The 18,795-nt window shown below is 44.6% G+C and overlaps 1 protein-coding gene across 1 annotated transcript in view; it reads right to left on the reverse strand.

The window, feature by feature from the left end:
- The window catches only part of STAT4 (signal transducer and activator of transcription 4), an 836,765-nt gene that overhangs the window by 363,887 nt on the left and 454,083 nt on the right, over window positions 1-18,795 (reverse strand). Inside the window, exons 11-12 of the mRNA XM_086955386.1 lie at window positions 7,536-7,595; window positions 3,960-3,980 (exon numbers count right to left, since the gene is read on the reverse strand). Of these exons, the coding sequence (XP_086811512.1) occupies window positions 3,960-3,980; window positions 7,536-7,595 (81 nt within the window). The remainder of the gene's footprint in view (window positions 1-3,959; window positions 3,981-7,535; window positions 7,596-18,795) is intronic.

The raw sequence follows: 18,795 nt of genomic DNA on the forward strand, positions 1-18,795 counted from the left end.
TGGAGTAATCAGTATTACAAGAGATCAGTATATGGTCAATATTGGTATTGGCATTCCTGCCAGTAAAAGTTGGGCATATAATGTTTTCCTTATTTTTGGTACAAGTAAGTAGTTCCAAATTCAACTTTACTATCAGATTATTTAGGGTTGTGCCATAACCTCAATGGGGAAAATGTAAGTGATCAACATCATCATCAGCGCCAGCTTCCTTCCTGAATCCACACGACTTACTCGGGGCCAGTGGGCAGGATTTGATGTTAAAATCACCTACCCAGAGGCTGATGGCCTGTTTACGTGATGTTGTCTGAGCCTTTTTAATTTCACGCCCAAGTGGGTGTAAAATATTACCTCTCCTAATGTCGAAAATATTATTATTATAATTGATAAGTATTAGATCTTTACCTTTATTAAATTAATACATTCTATTCCCAACACCTGGAGGTGTATGTCCACTGGGGTACAACTTTTAATCTTGCACATTAATAATTTGTTTGATATCAAAACTAAAAGGCCACCCTTTGCTCTGCCGGCGGCAGAATTAGCTACTCTTAGCCAGTGAATAGTCTATCCCTCTATGAAAATAGGCTCCTTGCACAATGTTTCTTGGAGGCAAATGATGTCATGCCCTACAGTGATAAAATCCCTCCAAAAAGGTGTATCCAATTTCCGGGTAAGACCAGCAATGTTCTAAGTAACCATGCTATATCCTACATCTAAATTTAAATGGGCAAGTACTGGTTTATGCGAGAACAGTACAGGAATGGCTTTCTGTGGGATCACGGGCAGTGTCTCGAGAGTTATTGACGTTGTAACAACAATTGCCCTTTTTATTACACTATATATGTCATCCTTCATGACAGAGTCTATGATTAATTTAGGTGGCTCAGTCGCGGGTGATGTTGGTACAGAAGGTGACAAGGGGAGGAAGAGCAAAACCTCTCTACCTGCTTCATCTGAGTCCTTCTGTCGACCCCCAGTTAGACCATTTACCTGTATTATATCCAAAGCCAACGTATGTCAATCGTTATCCTCTAGGGAGTCAAAAGCCTGGTATCTGTTGTAAGTTGGAATTGAAAAACAGGGTCGGGACCTTTCTGCTGTTTGTGGTTTATTTGGGGCAAAATTATAATTCCTACTCGTATTATCATAGTGTTTGGGTCCTAACAGGTGCCTGTAGAAGTACCCTAACGGAAACAGGGTCGTGTTGTACTCCCATACTAATGGAGGTGGGGCATTGGCAAGAGTATTCCTAGCCCAATAAGGGGATTTAAAGTTTATGATTATGCAGTCCCCCTCAAAGTGTTTCCTAAGGGGGCCCACCCATCTCACCCTTTGTGTTAATATAATCTGATTAGTCCCCTCTATGGGAAAATCACAGTTGTTAGTCAACCAGTGTAAGGTTTTGTTTTTGAGTGTATCGTGATTTTCTACTTGGTCTTTCCTTAGTTTGGAAACATCTACAAGCACCGCAAAATAGGCACCACATTCAGGCTGAAAATTAATAAAGGCTGGGGTCAGTCTTGTGGTAACACTCATCAACTTTTTATTACTATTCTTAGCATGTTATATGGGTGCTGGTTTTTCATTTAAATTTACATCAGGGCCCTGGTCAGGTGAATGGTTGCACTTTTTCCAGTGGATAACAAAGTATTCTTTGGCTGTTCCCCATGGCTATGATGTTTGCTTTTTGGCTTTTCTAAAGTAGTTTTACTCAGGTTACGTGCCATGGGGGTACTATTGCTGGCTGTGGCTCCAGTGGCATTATCATTTTTGCCATTATTCCCATTATATACAACTGAACGTAGTCTTTCCTGCTGGAGCCCCATACTAATTTTATCCAGGTTGCCGCTTAGTTTGTGGACATCCCTGGCCAAATTATCCACTTTTTCGTGGAGGGGCCTAATCAGCTTTATCATAGACAGCTTCTATGTTGTGATTGCCAAAGGGTATATCTAGGTTTTGTTTCGATCTTATTCGTGTGGTGACCATATTCCCTGTTGTGGTAGTCCTTTTATAATTTTTCGTCTTTGGATTCCCCTGACCTGATGTTTTCTTTTTCCGACCCTTAGTTTTGATAGGGGGGGTCAGTGAGGGATAAGGGCTGGTGTCCATAGCGGACAATCTAGGTGTATTGGAAATACAGGAATGGTTGTTGCCATTATTAATTGAGCCCTCTAGTAAATCCGTGTCTATATTAGCTACACTGGTGGGGCTAGGTACTCTACTTATGTTAACATAATCAACCAACATAATACTTGACCCCATAGAAAGGCGCCTTTCGGTATGATCAATTTCTTCGGTGAGGATGCTAACAGCTTTTACCAAGTATGTATCAATGTTGTTGCACGCATTTTCGCGCATTTTCGAGCAAAGGTTTAGCATGTCGTCTTGCCATTGTCAGTTATTTACCAGCATTTGTCCCAATTTAAAACTTTTAAATAACTAAAATACTCTTCAGGGACAAGTTTGCCTGTAATCTAGTCTTAGCCCTTATAACATATTTTCAATACGTTACATAGCGTTAAAAATGAGCAAGTGAGCAAATATAATAATAAAAAAGATAGTTCATGAATCTCACTCAGTCAGGATGCTAGTTAGAGGGGGGGCCCAGCCCGGCCTCTGACAGCCACAGACGGCCCGCCCTTTGCCCGGGCTTAGCCCGGCGCCGCCCACGCGCGTCCCGCGATGAGGAAGCACAGCCTCTCTTTTGTCCCGCACCGGACGCAGAAGTGGCCGTGGGTGTGGTCCGGGTCCGCCCGCAAGGAGAACTGGGAGCTGTAGTCTACGCCCTCGGCGGCCGCACAGATGTTACAGGTGGTGACAGCGGGGGAGACAAACAGCAGATGGCCCCGGCAGCAGGTCCGTGCAATGTGGCGTGAAAATGCCCCCAACAGATTGTGAGTCCAAACTTCCCACTCAGCCGAAGCGCAGCCTCTCTTTTGTCCCGCACCGGGCACGGAAGTGGGCGTGGGTGTGGTCCACATCTGCCCCAAGGGGACCTGGGAGCTGTAGTCTCCCCCCTCGGCGGCCACACAGATTGTACAGGTGTCGGCGGCGGGGCAGACAAACAGCAGATGTCCCCGGCAGCAGGTCAGTGCAATGCGGCGTTAAAATGCCCCCAATAGATTGTAAGTCGGAGCTTCTTTTTGTCATTTGATATAAAACTGTTCAGTAGTTTTTGAGTTTCAAAGTATTTGAAAAAGTTGTTAGGTGGGCATCGAAGAATTTAAATTTTGAGATATCTTGGCAGTTATGTTGCGGGTTTGACGCTTGCGGTGTTCTGTCAACTACATTTACATTTTTCATGAAATGTGATTAGCTCATAAATGGCTTGATTTATATTTCTGACATCTTGCTATTTATGAATATTAAATCACTTCACAGATGTAACACTTTGTAACCCGTTTCTGGTTAAATATCTTTTGTCTAACTACTATACATGAACAAAGAGCATGGCATAAGTAAAAAAAGCTTCCCCTCGTCCTCAATACAGGCGAGTACTGGAGCATATGTGCCAAGCCCAGGTAGCAAGTAGATTGGTCCTCTTTCCATAACGTCTAATAGACTATTGTCAAAATCTTAAACTGAAAGATCCACACCATTATTGAGAAAGGATTTGCTGTGACATGTTTAATTGAATGATTGTACATGTTTTTAAGTACATCAGACTGGAACGTGAATTTCCTTACTGTAGTTTATTTAAGTGAATAATTATGTTTTCTGGCATTACATTTAATATGTTTAGATTGACATTTGATTAGTATACAAATGTAATTTAGATTGTTGATTCAGGAGCTCAACTATTTAGTATACTGGAAAAGCAAAACTGTGAGACAGGGTGAAAGGTTAGCATGTTGCAACAGTGTGTAAGTCAACAGTATTGACACAATGAGGAATAGAAAGGAGATTAGATGAGATTTGAGACGATTTCTGGATTTGGGGAATAATATTCTTCTTACCTTAGGTTTAATGATGTGTCCCTGAAATGAGAAATCGAGAACATTCAGAACTTAGTTAATACACATCAACTTCATAGCGCAAGTGTATTTCATTACTATTAACACAACTACATTTTACCCTGATTTAAACCAATTTCACATATGCCCAATATTTCAACGCCTTTGCTCACAGCACATAGACAGAAAAAAGTAGGTATGGGGTGGGGGCTGAAAAAATTAAATGTATGTGCTTAGACATTTGATCTTTGATAAAGTATTGTATTAGTTCACAGCTGAGATTGGTTTGGGCTTGATTCATAAACAATACCTGTAGATTATAGAAGTAGAAGTAATCCTATGCACAGGTTCACATTCACAAACCTTTCAAGATCAAGACCTGTAAAGCAGCGCGTTACAGCTTTTAGGCAAACTCCTGGGAAATTCAGACAACTTTTTTTAACTGTAGTATTCACGCATTGCGGAACTGTTAATTACAATTCCCCTAGGGGAATTCCAGCTTCTCTATGCAATTGCACGTTTCTTCTCTCTACATTGAAAATCATTTTCCACGAAAAACCCATTTCGGATACTCTGTCCCCCTTCCCATCCTGGAAATAATTTACTGCAGTCCTTGGCATGAGAAAAACTTCTACCATTTGCAGAATGGGAAAGGATTGGAGGGATGTTTATGAATCACCACAACAAACGTTTGTGTGGGTTTCCAAAAAGTCTCAAGGCATAACGTTCCTTGAAACTATCACTTATGTTGGAATTTACACAGGAGGAGGGTGGGCGCATACTGCCTCACATCCCAGCACTCAGTTTGCCCTGATGCATCATAGTAAATGCAGTGCATGATAACACTTAATTCGGTGTCAGGCTTTAGTTTTTCACCCTTGTTGGTGCAGCCAGTGCTGTGTATCTCTAGACATGTGTTTCAGGATAGTTGTCCTTCTTCAGTAGAGAGAAACACATTCTTTTTGGGGGATGTTGGAAATTCTGCCCAAAGTTGTCTCATGTCTCTGTACCACTAGCTGGCTGCAGGTGCATCAACAGAGCTCGTCAGCTCATTAGCTCAAGGGAGTCTTTTCAAATAGGAGGAGGGTGAGCGCACATTGCTTCTCATCCCAGCACTCAGTTTGCCCCGATGCATCATTGGAAATGCAGTGCATGATTCGGTGTCATGCTGTCGTTTTTCACCCTTGTTGGTGCAACCAGTGCTGGGTATCTCTAGACACGTGTCCTGCTCCCAGCGAGTGGTACAGGGACCTGAGACGTCTTTGACCAGCATTTCCAGCACCCGTGCTCATGTGCAACCAGCCCAGAAATTCTTACCTCAACTGTGCAGCAGCTGAACTTTCTTTAAAAGGAAGACACTGGCAGTCAAAGTTCATTTTCACAGAGTTCACAGTGAATGAGACTCGGGTAGTGAAATTCAGACATGGCAGGAGTCTATCAACCAGGTAGATTAATGCTCAAAAAATCCTAAGATTAAATGAGAAGAACACATTTCTCACAGGCGTATAATGCATCAGGTTTTACAGGGCCATTGTTTTACAGGGCCATTGTTGAGAGGAACACTCCTTTCAACTGATGTGCTCGTGGCCTGCATATGGGATGCAGCCAGAGTGACAACTATTCTCAGACACAGCAATAGCAGGGGCTTGTGTGTAGGAGAGGTGATTCAGGATAGTGCATGCTTTCTTTAGATTCAGGGGGTCGACTCTGTTCCCCAGAAATAAACATAAAATTATTGAGCATGAAGCATCTCTTGTGTGGTGAGATATCATGGAAAGGGACAATCAATCAATCAATCAGCGATTTTATGGAGTATGCCACTCACCCGTGAGGGTCTCAAGGCACTGGGGGGAGGGGGAAGAGCAGCTCCTGTCAGTCGAAGAGCCAGGTCTTGAGGTTCTTCCGGAAGGTGTGCAGGGTAGGGGAGCTTCTGATGTTGACAGGGAGCTTGTTCCAGGCCTTTGCTGCGATGTAAGAGAAGGCTCTTCCGCCTGCGCTGCTTCTGCGGATGCGGGGGGTCTCGGCGAGGTCGGTGGAGTGGAAGTTTCTTTTGGGTACGTGGAAGGAGACTCTCTCGTTGAGGTATTTGGGTCCGATGTTGTGAAGGGATTTGTAGGCATAGGTGAGTAGTGGTACAGCGCACACAGCACTCTAAACTGTATGGGTGCCTTATACTCATGGTTTAAACACATTTATCTATATTTGTATCGTGTGCAGTGCATTACGTTTATCAAATGCATTTATTCAACATTCTAAACATAGAATCATAAAATGTATCTTTAAGTTGGATTTATATGTATTAGAGACACTATCATTCCTGTATGCATAAAGTACAGAATGACATTATATTCATATCAATGTAACTGTGTGCTGTTTATTTTGCCTGCACAGGGGGCCCAAAGCTGCAGGTTGTTGATAGTTTCGAAACCCTTGGTAGCTAAATGAAATAATTGAATTGTTTTTGTGAACAAGAACAGTATGCTCTCATCCCATTGCAGGTACAAGAATTCAACTTCGTTATTTTTACTTTAAGGAGATAACCGGAATGCCTTTGAAGATTCTGAGAAGCGAGAACGGAGGATACCTTCTGTGCCTGGCCTATCTGCACTCCAAGGCCACTCGAAGAAAAGAAGACTTAATTAAAGAAGCAATGGAAATTCACCACAACCTTTGAAAGTGAAATGATTTGTGATGTGATACATTTAGGAGGGGGCTGAGTTTGTCCTTTTTGTATTATGCACAGGGAAGGAGCATCCTAAGAGTGAGCTCCATAGCCTTTAGCTATTTTCACCCATTTGACGTGAGTACTTCTTAGGAAGTTGTCACGTGCGGACACCATTGGGAAATGAGATAGGGGGAAGCAGCCAGAAATATCACCAATGAGAGTAATGTAGGGAAAAATAATTTATGCTTTCCTTCCTAATGAAAAAGGACTTGGATTTCGCCTCCATCTTGTGTTGTATACTAATTTTGGAGTTTATTACTTTGTGCCTTCTATGCCAAATTAATTATATGCATAGATTTGGCTCTGTGTTGATTTTTCTGTACCTATATTCGCTGATTCTCTGATGCATGTATATCCAATTATTTTTGGCCTTATAGTAAAATCCATAAACTAGAATTCGTAGTCCATGGTCTTTTAGACATGACTAAATTGTAAGTATAATTTTGAAGTGTTTACTCCCCTTAACCACTTTCAGCTGGCAAATAAAAGACCATCAGTGCTAAATTTGGAAGAGAAGGCAAGAACTAAATTTAGCGTAATAAGTAGTTTGAAGGTTACTCTCTTCTCATCCATTTTATTTTGGGTTGAATCCCATAAAGAACAATATGGAAACTGAAGCATTCAGCACGTGTCTGTAAACAAGATTTATTTCTGGACTATCTCTCTCATTATTGGACTTCATGGCTTTACCTTTAACGTAGGTGCTAAAACGGTAGTATTTAGGTGTTAAGGTATAATACTTACCTCTGTGTCTTTAATACATTTTAGATTCTCTTCACTTTTTTAGGGAATTGTGATTATTCAATATAAAAAGCAGAGCATTTCCTTGCTGTACTGGATAACACAGAACTTACTTGTCAATGGTTGCTTTTACTCTTAGCTGATAATTCAGTTCGGGTAATTTGATCACAATTCTGAAATTACAAGAAGGAGACTGTGAATTGCTACATCAGATATATAATAATACAGTGGCTAACATACACATATACGTGCATCAAATTCAACAGCAAGAGTGAGTAAGTATACTGTTTTAAATATTTCTTACTGTCCTGCTTCAGCCTGGTGGTACACAGCCCTTGGATGACAGCTTTTAACTTTCACAGGTATCGTACTGACTTCCGCCTTTATAGTTTGAAGACACAAACTAAAACATATCCTTCATTTGAACACCAGTGCAGTTTTTAGCATTACTTTTAGAACAATATAGATAAGAGGCACTGCAGGGAAGCAGAAGGAAGCTGTCCCCATTTTATGTGTAGGTGAGGGAATATAGAAAGCCTCTCTTAATTGCCTCCCTGTTTCGAATCCATACGTTGGAGCTGAAATCTTCAGTTACAAGTGACAAAACAATGACAAAACAACATGGAGAAATAGGGCCTGGATTAGGCAATTTTGCGGAACTGAACTGACTATTCTGGTGGTAAAATAAAATGGTCTGTCTGGGTGGGATTATCACTTTAGCAATAATTTTTACGTTATTTTGCTAAATCAGTTAATTGCATTTGACAGTGCAGATCAGGACATTCTTCTGTGTGTGCTTGATGCCATAATCATTTAGGAGTCTCAGGTGTGGTGCTTAAAGGGTCAGGTCTTTTCAGACAGTCAGGAGCAGCAAGGTGAGCATGAGATCAGTTTATCAGAACCAGGCTGAGTTGCATGGTTAGGCATGGCTCAGTTATCATGCCGGTTCTTACCTTAGAGCAGATTCATAACTATAGTCGGTGGTTATAGATGTCAGCATAAGACACAAAGATCTTATGTGACATCCACCCAGGCTCAGCTAACAGTTATAGGATAACTAATTGCACTTAAAAGATACAATAATCGATGCAAATATCTTATTATACCGGAAAGGCATACATCCAGTTAAATGGGGTTGGGGATGGTAATTGGATGATGAAAATATGCCTTTCCAATGGCCTGGGTGGTGAGTAGATTTTGAAAACTAGTGCTCTAGATTGCACCTTTAGGTATTCTGAATATAGATTTCTCATAAGGCAGGTGCTGATGAATTGTTCCAGGGTTGTCAGGTCTGAACTGCCTCTCACCGATGTGGGCTCTACTTCAAAGTACCAATAGGAAAACCCTACATCAGAAGCTTGTGAATTATCATATGCACTCTAATGCATTCGTATCGAGTCTATAGTCAAATGGTTATATGCAGATAGCATGAAACACACAGACTGTGATGGGATGAATGCTTGTAATGTGTCTAACCAATGCAACCGCTCAGGGTAGCATCCCCATCCATCTTTCTTTTACTCACCATGCCACCTCAGTTTGGACCCCCATGTGCAAATCAGCCTTGACCCTGCTGCTCATGGGACCAACCCAGCCTGAACTGCCACAGCAGCTCCTCAACAAACCAGACACTAGGGGCCTCATTTATGAAAAGTGACGCATCGCTGCGTGAAAACAGCGATGCGTCACTTTTCACTGCGCACTCCTTGCGACACCAATGATGCGTCATATTTAATGTATGACGCATCATGTCGCAAGGACTTACAGATACATCAGTATTTCTGACGCATCTGTAAGCGCAAAAGTGACGCATTGCTGGAGTGTGTCACAAAAGTGACGCAACTCCAGCAATGCGTCCTTTCACATGGGGAAAGCCCCATGTGAAAGGGCTTGCGTCAGTCTTACGCCTGCTGTGAGGCAGGCGCAAGATTTTGACGCAACAGCATCCTAAAAGTGACGCAGTGAAATCTCATAGATTTCACTGCGTCACTATTACAAGGCTTCTTGCGGGGGAACGCCCCCTCTGCATACATTATACCTGACGCAGGTATAATGTGGCGCAGGGGTTTAAAAAGTGACGCATCTACCTAGATGCGTCACTTTTTAAATATGGCGCAACAAGGCGCATTTTGTACGCCGCTGGTGCGTCACAAAAAGTGACGCACCGGCGGCGCAAAACTGACGCAAGGCCTCATAAATAAGGGCCTAGCAACCTAGGACCGATTTCTAACTGTGAGGCGCTTGGCTTTGCTCTAACGCTGTCACCTCATCAAATGGTTGTTGGGATTTTACTTTACAGAGCACCCGGCCCTTTGGGGCCTTTTTTTGATGAGCTGCAGGCGACACTTTCTGCGCCCTGTCTTAAATCAGACCATTGTATTCTATTGGGCGATTTGAATATCCATATGGACAATAACTTGGACCCTGATGCTCTTAAGTTGCAGGACATTACTCTTCCTCTGGGGTTGGTCCCTTATTTCATCTGGCCAACTCATAATAAGGGTCATACCATCGACCAAGTTTTTTCTACAAAAGCTATTAGTGCATCTATGCCACTTCCTGTTTTATGGTCCGACCATTTCCTAATAAAGTTTACTATATCTCTCGTTTCTGTGACTGCGCCGAGAGCATTGAAAGATCAGAAAGGAATTACACGAGCTTTTCATCAGGTCTCCGCTGAAATGGTGTCTGAGGCGCTTTGTCGTCACCCTTGTTTACTCTCTGGCAATCTGGAGGAAAATCTTGGGTTGGTTCATAAATGGATGAATACTATCTTTGAGGAGCTAGCTTTGGGAAACCGGCTAAGTCAGCCGACAGGCGTACATCGGCCCCGTGGTTTACTTCATCTTTGAGTGCGATGCGGCAGGAATGTAAGAAAGCCCAAAGGGCATGGAGACGCCTGTATGACCCCTATCTCAAGGTTAGCTATAGGAATGCCATTAAGTTATATCATAGGCATATCCTTGCAGGAAAAAAAGTCTACCTTGAGCGTAGAATAGACGACTCTGAGAGTACTAGCAAAGAGATATTTAGGATAGTTAAGGAATTTACCTCTCCGTCCTCCAGTACTCCCTCTCATACGCACACCGAAGTTTGGATTAGCCAGTTAGTAGACTTTTTTGTGGATAAGATTAAAGTTATCTGCGATTCTTTTAGCCATTCATGCCTTCCACCACCGCCGGGCTATATATCTGGCTCGTCCACATCTATAGTTGAAGAAGGGCCATTTCTCTTGGATTTTCCGGAGATGTCTCTCACGGTCTCTTTTGATCTTTTGTCTCGACTTAAATCCGGCTCTCGGTCTGACCCCTGCCCGGCTAAGTGCTTAGGTAGAGTAGCGCCAGCTTTAAATGCGCTTCTTAATCCTCTGCTTAATGCTTCATTGAGCACAGGTGTTGTCCCTCAAGCGTGGAAGCAGGCAATGATTCTTCCATTGATCAAGAAAACTAACCTTGATCCTCTTATCCATGCTAACTACAGGCCTATCTCTCTCCTCCCTGCTCTAGCTAAGGTGACCGAGAAGTACGTGCATAGCTCTATTTCTAACTTTATTTAGAGTAATAAAATTCTCCATGACTCTCAATCAGGCTTTCACACAAATTTCAGCACTGAGTCTGCCCTTCTTGAAGTCACCGATGCCATCAGAGAGGTTTTGGACACTGGAGGGAAGGCCATTCTGGTTATGCTGAATTTGTCGGGGGCTTTCGACACCGTCCCTCACGAAGGTCTCCTTTAAAGACTCCAGGAGATTGTTTTTTGAGGGACGGTGTTGAATTGGTTTAAGTCATTTCTGACCGGCCGCCGGCAAGTGGTCTGGGCACCTCCGTTTTCCGCTGAAATGCCGCCGCTGGAGGTGGGGGTGCCACAGGGTTCTATTTTGAGCCCTGCACTTTTTAACATCTACCTGGCCCCCTTGACGGCGGTTGCAGAATCTTTTGGTGCCCAGATCATAACCTACGCTGATGACACCCAGCTGCTCTTTACATCTGATAAGGGCAGGGATTTCGATGGTTTGCGGATTAGAGACTGTTTGGGAGCTGTCTTTGCCTAGTTTCAGCGCCACAGTTTAAAATGCAATTCCAATAAATCGGAATTGCTTTTTTTGGATGTCCTCCAGATCCTAGCTGGAAGACCTGGTGGCCTTCAGACATGTTCCCACCGGATGTCGCCTCTTCTAAAGCCAAAAACGTAGGCGTTGTGGTAGATGATGGCCTCACCTTTAACCCCCAGATCATTGGACTGACGGGTAAGTGCTTCGGCCTTTTAAAGATGCTGCGGAAATTTCTTCCGCTGCTCTCGCTGAAGCACAGAAAGATCATCGTGCAGGCCTTGATAGGTTCGCGCCTGGATTACGCGAACGTTCTCTATCTTGGCCTGCCGAAATACCTTTTGGCCCGATTGCAGATTGTGCAGAACTCTGCAGCTAGAGCCATTTTTGGTCTCCAGCGCAGAGCTGGAGCCACAGAGCTGCTAAAGAAATTGCACTGGCTTCCAGTTGCCAAAAGGATTGCTTTCAAGGTGCTTACTTTCGCCTACAAGTCCCTTCATCGGATAAGCCCCAAATACCTTCAGAAACGCCTGTTTTTTTATGTGCCTCGCAGGACGTTACGATCTGCGTCTTTATTCAAAGCCTTGACTCCCTCTATTCGTCTGACTAGAATCGGAGGACGTTCCTTTCGATTTCTAGCGGCTCAAAGCTGGAATGACCTCCCTGTTTTGCTCAGGAAAACTGATGATTTGCTTTCCTTTAGAAAAGGACTCAAAACCTGGCTTTTCACTCAGTAACTGGTTTCTGTTTTCTCTCTTTTCGTGTCTGTTGTGCTATGTTCTCCCATTGCTTAGGCTCTTTGCCAAAGCGCCGGGACACTCCTAGGAGTAGCCGTGGTAAACATCGTTTACCACAAAGTTTTTACAACGTGGTACCTTTAGCACGCATCCCTTACAACCAAGTCGTTACCACGACTTGCGCTGGAGGGCGCTAAAGGATTAAAAATAGTAAATTTACTATCCCAACACCTTCCCTAGGGTCCACGGGGACTGGTGTTAGAATAGTAAATTATACTATTCGAAATCCGCACCCCCAACGCAAGTCGTAGTAACGACTTGCGTTGTAAGGGATGCGTGGTAAAGGGATGCGTTGTGACGGTACGCGTTGTACCGTCATACATCCAGTAGCTGTGCGCTATAAAAGAGCATTTTAACATAACATAACATAAGAGCTCATCAGCCAAGTATAGCTTGGTCCCAGTGGCATAGTAAGCATGGGACCTACTTCTGGGCATACCTGGCTGATGAGCCCTTATCGGGACGAAACCGATCCTAGCTTGCTTGTGTTTAGTGAGGACCTGGCCTAGCAGTTCTGGCAGGACTGTCCCCATGAGGAACAGGGTCAAGGTGGATTTGCATATGGCTAGGTTCAAACTGAGATGGAATGGTGAGCAAAAGAACGATAGGTTCGAACACTACCCCAAGCGATCGTCAGTGGTTAGATAAATTGCAAATATTCTTCCCATCCCCTTTTGTGTGTTTCATGCTAAGGCAGATAGCAAACAGTGTCTATTGAGTGAGTTGTTTTATAATGCCTTACCACAAGCATGATCATATTACTACTACAAGTAGATCATTGGTCAGGGTCCCTTGTTATTATCTTTTTTAAATTAAGCTCTTTGGGCACTACATAGGTGCAGGCAGGATTCAACCCTGATAGTCTTTGAGCTGTGGCTAATCAGTTTCAAATAATTTGAGATCTGAGACCTGGCATTCAACTTCGATTAACAGCGCCATCCTGTAAAAAGCACAGTTGCTTAAGTGAGAAATGCCTGGCACTGCTGAAGTAGAGTTAACAAGGTTGTATTATATAAAGAGATCTTATTGATCATGATCTTGCACCATGAGAAGATACGCTTATTCTGGCTGAAGTGATCTTAGTGTCTTAGATGAATTATGTGTTTGAAATAATGTCCCTTTGGCAGGTATTTTACATTTTTGCACATGGCTGCAATTTAACATGAAGTATATCAATGAACACAAAATTATACTTGACCTTCTGCAATAAATGGTGGTACTGTGGTTTTTATTCTTGACTAGCTTTTGACCGATGACCACTCAATTTTGTAAGGATTTAGTGGATCTAGTGTAAAGCTTGTGCTGGATAGCCCAGACTCTGTAGCCAACTTGTATCAAGACGGCAGAGTGATATGGAAAACACGGTCCGCTACATTTATTTTATTGATTATGTGCAGCCCTAATGCAAACAAAGGATGCTTCAGGGTACTAAAAGTTAATGGGAGGAAGGGAAGTGAACACAGCAAGTAGAGATGATAAAGTCATTCAAGTCCATACTCCTGACAGAATAGATGGATCTTTAAGGGCATTATTTATAACTTTTTCACGCAATGCAACAAGACACCACTGTGTTGCAGGCAGGATTGTTTTTTTGCCGAAAGGGACACCTTCCTGCATACAAATATTTGAGGCTTTTTGCTCTTTCTATGTGTGGTGCAGAATGCAGACATTTCTCCTTGTTACACCTCTCCTGGGAAGGCATAGCATTTTGACTCACTCGTAGGTACATCTGGTAATGCGCCATAATCCGTGGGTGGATGTGTGGTAACACCCACTCTCCACCAATGGAACACCTGCCTGGGGCAGAGTAACGTAAAGTAGCAACTAGCGCTTCCTTGCGTTACTCAAGATTTACCAATCACTGCAGGGCCATGCAAAGTGGCCACGCGCGGCTTGGTAAATCTTTTTGTGGTGTTCTTGTGTTACCTTGCGTGGCACAAGGGTGACACAAAACGTTCATAAACATGCTCTAAAGTGTTTATCCAGTCCTCTAATACCCCCCTCAAGATGAAGAGGCAAAGTTATTCCCAATAGTAGGAGCCTTCACACTGCAGAGGGCTATTCCTATATCTTATTATATCTTTTACACCAATTACCATAAATTCAATACTCAATCGTGACCAAATTGCAGAACTGGAAATATCTCCATTGATACCCTGGGAACCAATGTATCGGTAGGGAACTGTATCCAAGTGTCTTCCCCGTGGCCCTCAAACAGGAGTCAGCAACATAGGGGCTGATTCCGATCTCGGTCGGTAGGGCACCGAATCGGGTTTGGCAGTAGCGGATCCGATTCGGAGGCTGAATTTACGTCCGAGTCGTACACGGGTCCGGACGTCAAAGTACGATGCGAACAAGCGCAAATTCTCCGTCCAAATCGTTTCCAGGTCTGAACAGCTCCGTACAACCCGGTCACAAGCAGACCATGGCATGCAATGGAGACATTTCACGACCAGGCTAGTACGATGCTTGATTCGGACAGCCGGATCGCACGAGCTCCTGAAGTTGGACTTCGGGGGTTCATGTCGGACCCCCTGTCAACCCCAGCCTTATGACCTGGATACACGGGGAGACCCATGGGTCTCACCAACACAGGCATGTACGGTGCGAATGGCACAGACGCGTACCCACTGTACGGGGCGCACTTGTCCGCAATGTACCCATTCAGTCAATGGGAGCCCATGTACGCGTCGTATGACCGGCTCCCATTTATTTCTATGGGAGTCCGACTAAACCGAGTCCAACAGCATACAGCTGCATAGTACTCGCTTGGTCAGACTACAGGAGTCCGGATCGGTTGGAAAACACCCCGGATCCGGCTTGGTCGGAGTGCTTTCCGACCCAGATCGGAATCGGCCCCATAGTGTCGTAATGATAAGCCATAATTTCAGGTGGCGAACGAACGTGTCCACAAAAGGGATCCCCCATGGATCCTGCTGACGTCCCTTTGCATCGTCATGTGGCACATTCTCTAGATCATTAGATCGTTTCCTCTTAACACATCCTCTTTGGAGTTATATTTTGTATACGCTTCATGTTTTTGCTGCACATTGTCCCTGAGACAGTCTTGTTCAGCCCTGCTCATACACTATACATTGTGTACCGTGATTACTGATGGCCTTCTCTTGGCCACAAACCATAAGGATGAAGTCTGCGGCCTGATGACAGAAGTCTCTAGCAGTGGCTTTCACTTCTGTTGTCATATTTTTAATACATGGTGTATTATTTATGTATTTTGTGTATAATGTTGTTTGTTTTGATATGTAATTTCTGAGTTTCACGGTGATGTATTTATGTTAGCTAGTTGGTCCTTTGTTTAGTGTTAAATTTCTCTTCTTTACAGGGTTTCTCTGACTGGTGTTTATCTGTTCATTGTGCACATGAATTGTATTTATTATGTGTTCACATTTATGTACTGAAAATATTTATGCCCCAAAAAACGTATCTATAAAAAAGTAATGAATTTTAATTGCCCCCAGAACCAGTGTTCTCAGGTTCCCTCTTGTGATTTTTTGCTAAGATATCCCCATGAAAACTCTGTGGGAAAAGACTGGTTACCCACATTTTTTAGCTGGACCTAAGCACCATAGCTGGCGCGGGAACCAGTGGGACGACATTCTGTGGACATCTTTAGTGACCAAATGGGTCTCTTGAAGGAAACAGACATCGCTGCCCAACTGCTCAAGGAGAGAAAGGATGGCGAATATGCTACTTATCAGTATGCATCTGTTCTTGGCATGTAGGGCTGCTGACATTCATATCTGTGCATAGATCGCCGCCTAGTGTTGGGTCCGGATGATTGCACATTGCTGTCCTGGAAGAGTCTGCGAAGTATCACGAGATAGGTGGCTCCTACCCTGGACTACAGTGCGCATGGGCATCGACTCCATCCCCAGATTGTTTTTTAGCCATTGTGGCCAAGATGGAGTGAAACTCAGTGAATGATGACCATGCTATGAGTATATGCGAATACTGCAGCTGCTACAGGCGCCGGGGAGGAGGACAGGCGATATGAATGTCAGCAGCCCTACATGCCAAGAACAGATGCATACTGGTAAGTAGCATATTCGGTTCGAGGCATGAGGGCTGCTGAATTCATATCTGTGCATAGAATACATAGCAGTCCCTCCATTAGCGGCGGCCGCCCGTGCCAGCTGCAGCAGTTTGAAAAAGTGTTTTGAGAACAGCCTGCCCTACAGCTGCCTGCTGTTTGGAGTGCACATCAACACAGTAATGCTTAGTAAATGTGTGTGTGGTAGACCATGTGGCTGTTCTACATATGTCTTCCAAAGGAATGTTTCCAAGGAATGCCATAGAGGCCCCTAACTTCCTGGTGGAGTGGGCTCTTGGCGGAATGGTAAGAGTGCGTTTTGCTTTTAGATAGCAGAGCTGGATACATTTAACAATCCATCTAGCAATACCAGCCTTGGAAATAGGGTTACCTTTGTGGTGTGGTGCAAAGGCGACAAAGAGTTGCTTAGTTTTCCTAAAATCCTTGGTCCTATCGATGTAATACATTAGGGCCCGTTTAAAGTCAAGGGTATGGAGCATCCGCTCTGCCAGTGACTCAGGATTTTGAAAGAAAACAGGTAATTCGATTGTTTGGTTGATGTGAAACTGAGACACAACCTTGGGTAGAAATTTAGGGTTAGTGTGAAGCACTACCCTGTTGGAATGAATTTGGATAAATGGCTCTTGGATAGTGAGGGCTTGCAACTCACTAACCCGCCGTAGCGATGTAATTGCTATGAGGAAAGCCACTTTCCATGTTAAGAACTGAATCTCGCAGGAATGCAGTGGTTCAAAGGGAGGACCCATTAGCCTGGTAAGGACCACATTGAGGTTCCACTCAGGAGCTGGTGGAGTCCGTGGCGGAATGACTCGTTTGAGTCCTTCCAGAAAAGCTTTGATGGCAGGCACCCTGAAGAGGGAGAGGTGCTGCCTATTTTGGAGATAAGCGGCCATTGCAGACATATGAATGCGAATGGAAGCATAGGCCAGATTACACTTGTATAGATGGAAAAGGTAACAGATGATGTTCTGAATAGAAGCATCCAGCGGGTTAATGTTGTGGTCTGCACAATAAATGACAAACCGCTTCCATTTTGCCCCATAGCATGCTCTAGTGGTGGGCTTCCTTGCCTCCCGAATGATGTCCATACAGTCGGCAGGTAAGCGCAGGTAGCCAAATTCTAGGACTTCAGGAGCCAGATCGCCAGGTTGAGCTGTTGCAGACCTGGGTGCTGAATGTCGCCATGGCTCTGCGTCAGAAGGCTGGGTGTGAGGCGTAGCCTCTGATGCGGCACCACGGACAGTTCTAGAAACGTGGTGTACCATGGTTGGCGAGCCCACGTTGGAGCAACCAGGATAAGAGTCATCGAGTGCTGCCTGAGCTTGCGTGCCACCAGCGGTATCATGGGTGCTGGGGGAAAAGCGTACGCAAATCTGCCTGACCAGTTCATCCATATTGCATTGCCCTGCGACTGTGGGTGTGGGAACCTGGCGGCGAAGCTTTGGCATTTTGCGTTCTCCCTTGTGGCGAACAGGTCTATCTCTGGATGACCCCACCTTTGGAAGTACGGCTGGAGTACTGATGGATGTATCTCCCACTCGTGCATTTGGTGGCTGTGCCTGCTGAGCAGGTCCGCCATCTGATTGTCCTTGCCCGGGAGATGCTCTGCCATGAGGAAGATGTTCCTCTGAATGGCCCACTTCCACATGCTCTGAGCCAGATTAGACAGCTGCGGAGAGCGTGTTCCTCCCTGCTTTTGGATGTAGTACATTGCCGTCATGTTGTCCGTCCGGATCAACACAACCTTGTTGCACAGGTGTACCTTGAATGCTTTCAGTGCCATGAAGATAGCCATCAGTTCCAGAACATTGATGTGCATCTTCCCTTGCTGTTGCGTCCATAGTCCCTGCACAGTGTATTGGAGTACATGCGCTCCCCATCCCTGGAGAGAAGCGTCCGTCGTCAGGATAATCTGCGGCACAGGCTCCTGGAGCGATCGGCCCTTGCAAAGGTTTTGTGGATTCCACCAATGCAGAGAGTTGTATGCCCGACCGCTCACCAACACTAGGTCTTTCAACTGGTTGTGAGCCTGAGTCCACTGACGTGCTAAGCACTCCTGAAGCGGACGCATATGTAGTCTCGCATGCGGGACAATGGAGATGCAGGAGGCCATCATGCCTATCAACTGCATGAACACTCTTGCTGGAAGCGAGTGTTGAGGTCTGAATTTTTGGATCAGCGATTGAATGCTGCTGACTCTCACTGAATTCGGCTGTGCTGTGGCCGCCAGAGTGTCTATGGTCGCCCCCAGATACTGCCGTATGTGGGCGGGCTGGAGGTGGGATTTTGGGTAATTCAGTGAGAATCCCAGATCGTGCAGGAGGTGAATGGTGTGGGACACGTGGTCGGCACACTGCTGGGCTGACTTAGCTTGGATGAGCCAGCCGTCCAGATAGGGGTAGACGTGGACGTTCTGCCGTCTCAGATGTGCCGCCACCGTCGCCAGGCACTTGGTG

The sequence above is a fragment of the Lissotriton vulgaris genome, chromosome 2_1 (assembly GCF_964263255.1).
Source record: "Lissotriton vulgaris chromosome 2_1, aLisVul1.2, whole genome shotgun sequence".
Taxonomy (NCBI): Eukaryota; Metazoa; Chordata; class Amphibia; order Caudata; family Salamandridae; genus Lissotriton; species Lissotriton vulgaris.